Here is a 3,584-nt window from a genome sequence, read left to right on the forward strand (position 1 = left end):
TTGTATGAAAGAGTGGCTAAAAAAATCAAAATGTGAGCATGACTCTGGTTAATCTTTACATGAATAAAGTTAACAAGACTATTTTTTGAGTTCTGGGTTTCTTGGTTATGTTCACTCAGTGTTTCAAATGTTTAAAATAATGATAAAAGCTTTATTTCCAGCGACATTTGAATACGGACTTCTTAAAAACGCGTTTCGCTTTCTGGAAAAAAAACGGAGAAGGTTTGATACTCGTCAGGCACTGTAGTCATGCAAAGATCGTTTATTGCCAACAGTCGGATGGGTCGCTGGTTTATCGCGGGGCGGGGCTCGCTGTTTTTTCGTGCCGTGTTGGTTGTGGCGGATCTGTGACGGTGTGGAGGTTCTTCTTAAACCACCGTGTCTCTGAACCGAACCTGGGCTTCAAAACAACACCGTCACCTCTCTCCACAGCTGCAGCCTTTGACGGTCTTTCATCGCTTCCGTTCCGTAAACATTCAAGGTGAGTTCTCAGCGACTGCCCGAACCCGAACCAGACTTCCGTTTTTTTAAACGGACCCTTTAGTCCATGACTGTATATCAGAGATTTGTGTTAACTTTGTGTTGGCGCAGAACATTGTAGGTCATAACCTCACCAAGTTATTCGCGTTTTGTTTAGCGAAATTTAACGACCGATGATTGATTCATCTGACTTATCATTTCTATCGATGACTGTCAGCGTCTAGAGTTTAAAATCTGCCTGTTTTTATCACCAGGCCTACATTTCCCAGAATGCAACAATGTCTTCCGTCTGTCCCAAATCCCTGAACACCTTTATAAAAACATTATCATGATAATACGCAAAAAAAGCATAATTCCATAAATCTTAATGTAGTAAATATCTGTTGTGCTTCTACTGATCTGCATGGCGGTGGTAGTATCAGCACAGTCACCTCGCAGAAGGATCAGGTGATGTTTTGGGTCCTGATAAAGCCCCTTGGATGAATGGTGAAGAAAGCAGCTATTAAGTGCTGGTGCCAGGACTCAACTGCAAGACTTTCAGTGGCAGGGGTTATGACCTCCAATTAGCTTACTCATGATTGGGGAGAGTGGTTGTCATAGAAACGCTGACTCAGACCGTCTCAGACTTACTGGAAATTTCCAGTTTCCAGCATGACATCGAGTATATCCCAAAAAAGGTAACTGCATTGACTACCTTTGTTTGGAGCCAGAAGTGAGCTATCTTCTTTGGGTGATGTCACACTAACTCGATCCAGTTCTAATATACAGTCAATGATTCAAACCAAGAAATGCAAACGTTGACACAGTACATCATGTGTCAAAGTCAAGGCCCGGGGGCCGAATCCGGCCTTCCGGGTAATTATATCTGACCCACCAGATCATTTTATTTTATTGTTATTCTGGAATAATATTCCTGCGTTTTTATTTTAAAAAGTTATGGTTTAAAAGTTTTAAAAATTAGCATCCTGGTAGCTTTTTGGACTATTTTGGGATTTACTTAGATTTTCAGACTATTTTAGATTTTAGCTAATATTTCAACTACATGCTAACTGTTTTGGCTATCCTAAGTTTTTTTTTTTAATTATTATTATTAGTAGTTTTTTCAGACTAATTTGGCATTTAGCTAATATTTTAGCTGGCTATGAGCTTCCGCCTTTTCAGCCATTAGCTTCAGTGATATTAGCCATCAACTTCCGAATTTTCAATTTTCCGCTTCAACGTTTTTAACTATCAATTTCAGCGTCTTGAGCTATCAGCACTGCCATCTTCAGCGGCCAAATTCAGCTTACAGCATTCACTCTAGCATTATCAGCAGTAATGGTACATATCTTGTTACTTGTTACATATTCATCATGCTAATAAGTCCACACAGAAAAAACTCAGCTGTGGTTTAAACCTGGACTTTTCACTGTGAAGTGTAAGTCCTAACCACTGCACCACCATGCAGCCCCTCTTAAAACCTCTCAAAACGTCCCACCAGTGAGCATCAAGGATTGTGTTTTTAAGGAAAATTACTCGTCCAGATTGTGATTAACGTAAAACCAGGAAGAAGCAGGTCGAAATCCCCGCCGTCTGTCAGCGGACTCCCACTTCCTGCTACTGTTTTCACAGACCATGGCGGAGCAGAACATGGAGGCGAAGCTGAAGAACCTGCTAAAGCAGGAGAAGGTCCAGCTGTGGAGTCCTCCGTACACCGATGAAGATGACCAGCCGGGGCAGACGCACATGCAGGTCAGCCTCAGAACAGCAGAAACCCCGCAGCTCTTATTTTGAAATTCAAGCATTAGTTTGCTGTTTTTTGTTCCCTTGTCTGCAGGAGCTGGCGCAGCGTTACGCTCCTCTGCTGAGTCTGTCAGCCACAGAGGTAGGGGGCGCTCTAGAGTCCATCAGAGTTCAGGCGGTGAAGAGGGGGAAGAGAAACAAGATGTTCAGAGAGACCAGCGTGGCCACGCTGGAACTGCTGCTGCCCAGAGACAGCAGGAAGGTGGGTCCTCACTAGGGCTGCCACGATTGGTCGACTAATCGACTATTAAAATAATCGTTTGTGGCAGCACTAGTCCTCACCGCCTGTCCTTGACGCCTCAAAGCAGGTCTCCAATTGTTTCCAGGACCCGAAGGGGAGGAGCTTCCTGCAGACGAGGCTGGACGTGCCGTTGCAGCAGTTGGTGGACAGGTAAACCCCTAAGGGCGAGAAGTCACAGCTCCGCCCTGGTTTGAGGGGCGGGCTTAACGTTTGTTTCTGTGTGCAGGATCAGGGAGGAGTTTGACCTTCAACACATCAAGCTGATCCTCAATGGTAGAACTCTATGCACAGGTAGGAGCATAAACCTGTAGGAACCAACAGGACACTTGCAGAAGTTATCATTCAGCTTTGATGTAGAAGAACCTCCCATTTTTAGATCAGCGTCTGGACGAGCAGGGCGTGAAGAACCACAGTAAGGTGATGGTGCTGAAGGTGAGCGACTCTGAGCAGATGAGCAAGGAAGAGCAGGAGAAGAAGGAGCGAAACGAAAGCCTCCAGAGGGCCCAGAAAGGCTTCCAGATCCTGTCTGAGAGAGGTGAGCGTCTGTGACCTTCAGCTGTCTGCCCTTTGACATCGGAGAGAGTCGTCTTTAGGTTCATGGCTGATCTGTCTGTGCCAGATGGCAGCGAGGATCCAGAGTCCGTGCCATACCTGGAGATCGCAGACCAGAAGGGAAACCCGCTGACGATCCCACACGACGAGAAGAAGGTTGGTATCCTTCAGAAGCTCCTCCTCCTCAAGTTTTGTTCTTCAGATGTTCATCTTCTGGATTAATAGTGTTTTATGATCATTAGGGCTGCCACAATTAGCCAGCCTTTAAATATATTCATGGGCTATGTTTTAATATTTATTGCCATTTTCAAAAAAATTGGAGTTTAGCTAATATTTTAGCAACATGCTAACGTTTATGGCTAATTTGTTATTTACTGGGGGTTTTATAGGCTAATTTAGAGTTTAGCTTCTATTTTAGCAACATGCTAACATTTCTGACTAATTTAGATTACTGAGGAATTTTAGGTTATTTTGGATTTTAGCTGGTATTTGAAATGTGCTAGCTTTTTTGGCTAATTTGGCATCTACT

At 43.9% G+C, this 3,584-nt stretch overlaps 1 protein-coding gene across 3 annotated transcripts in view; it reads left to right on the forward strand.

Annotated features, from left to right (window-relative positions):
- The first annotated feature begins 259 nt into the window (after window positions 1-259).
- nub1 (negative regulator of ubiquitin-like proteins 1) overlaps window positions 260-3,584 on the forward strand; it is an 8,471-nt gene continuing 5,146 nt past the window's right edge. The window contains exons 1-7 of one of the 3 annotated variants that reach the window (XM_024280465.2): window positions 260-481; window positions 2,092-2,211; window positions 2,297-2,464; window positions 2,568-2,653; window positions 2,730-2,794; window positions 2,880-3,038; window positions 3,123-3,211. In XM_024280465.2, coding sequence (XP_024136233.1) covers window positions 2,095-2,211; window positions 2,297-2,464; window positions 2,568-2,653; window positions 2,730-2,794; window positions 2,880-3,038; window positions 3,123-3,211 — 684 coding nt within the window. In that variant the 5' untranslated portion in view covers window positions 260-481; window positions 2,092-2,094. The remainder of the gene's footprint in view (window positions 482-2,091; window positions 2,212-2,296; window positions 2,465-2,567; window positions 2,654-2,729; window positions 2,795-2,879; window positions 3,039-3,122; window positions 3,212-3,584) is intronic. The other 2 variants (XM_024280466.2, XM_024280467.2) reach the window with 2 other exon arrangements.

This window comes from Oryzias melastigma, linkage group LG20, assembly GCF_002922805.2.
Source record: "Oryzias melastigma strain HK-1 linkage group LG20, ASM292280v2, whole genome shotgun sequence".
In the NCBI taxonomy this organism is placed as follows: Eukaryota; Metazoa; Chordata; class Actinopteri; order Beloniformes; family Adrianichthyidae; genus Oryzias; species Oryzias melastigma.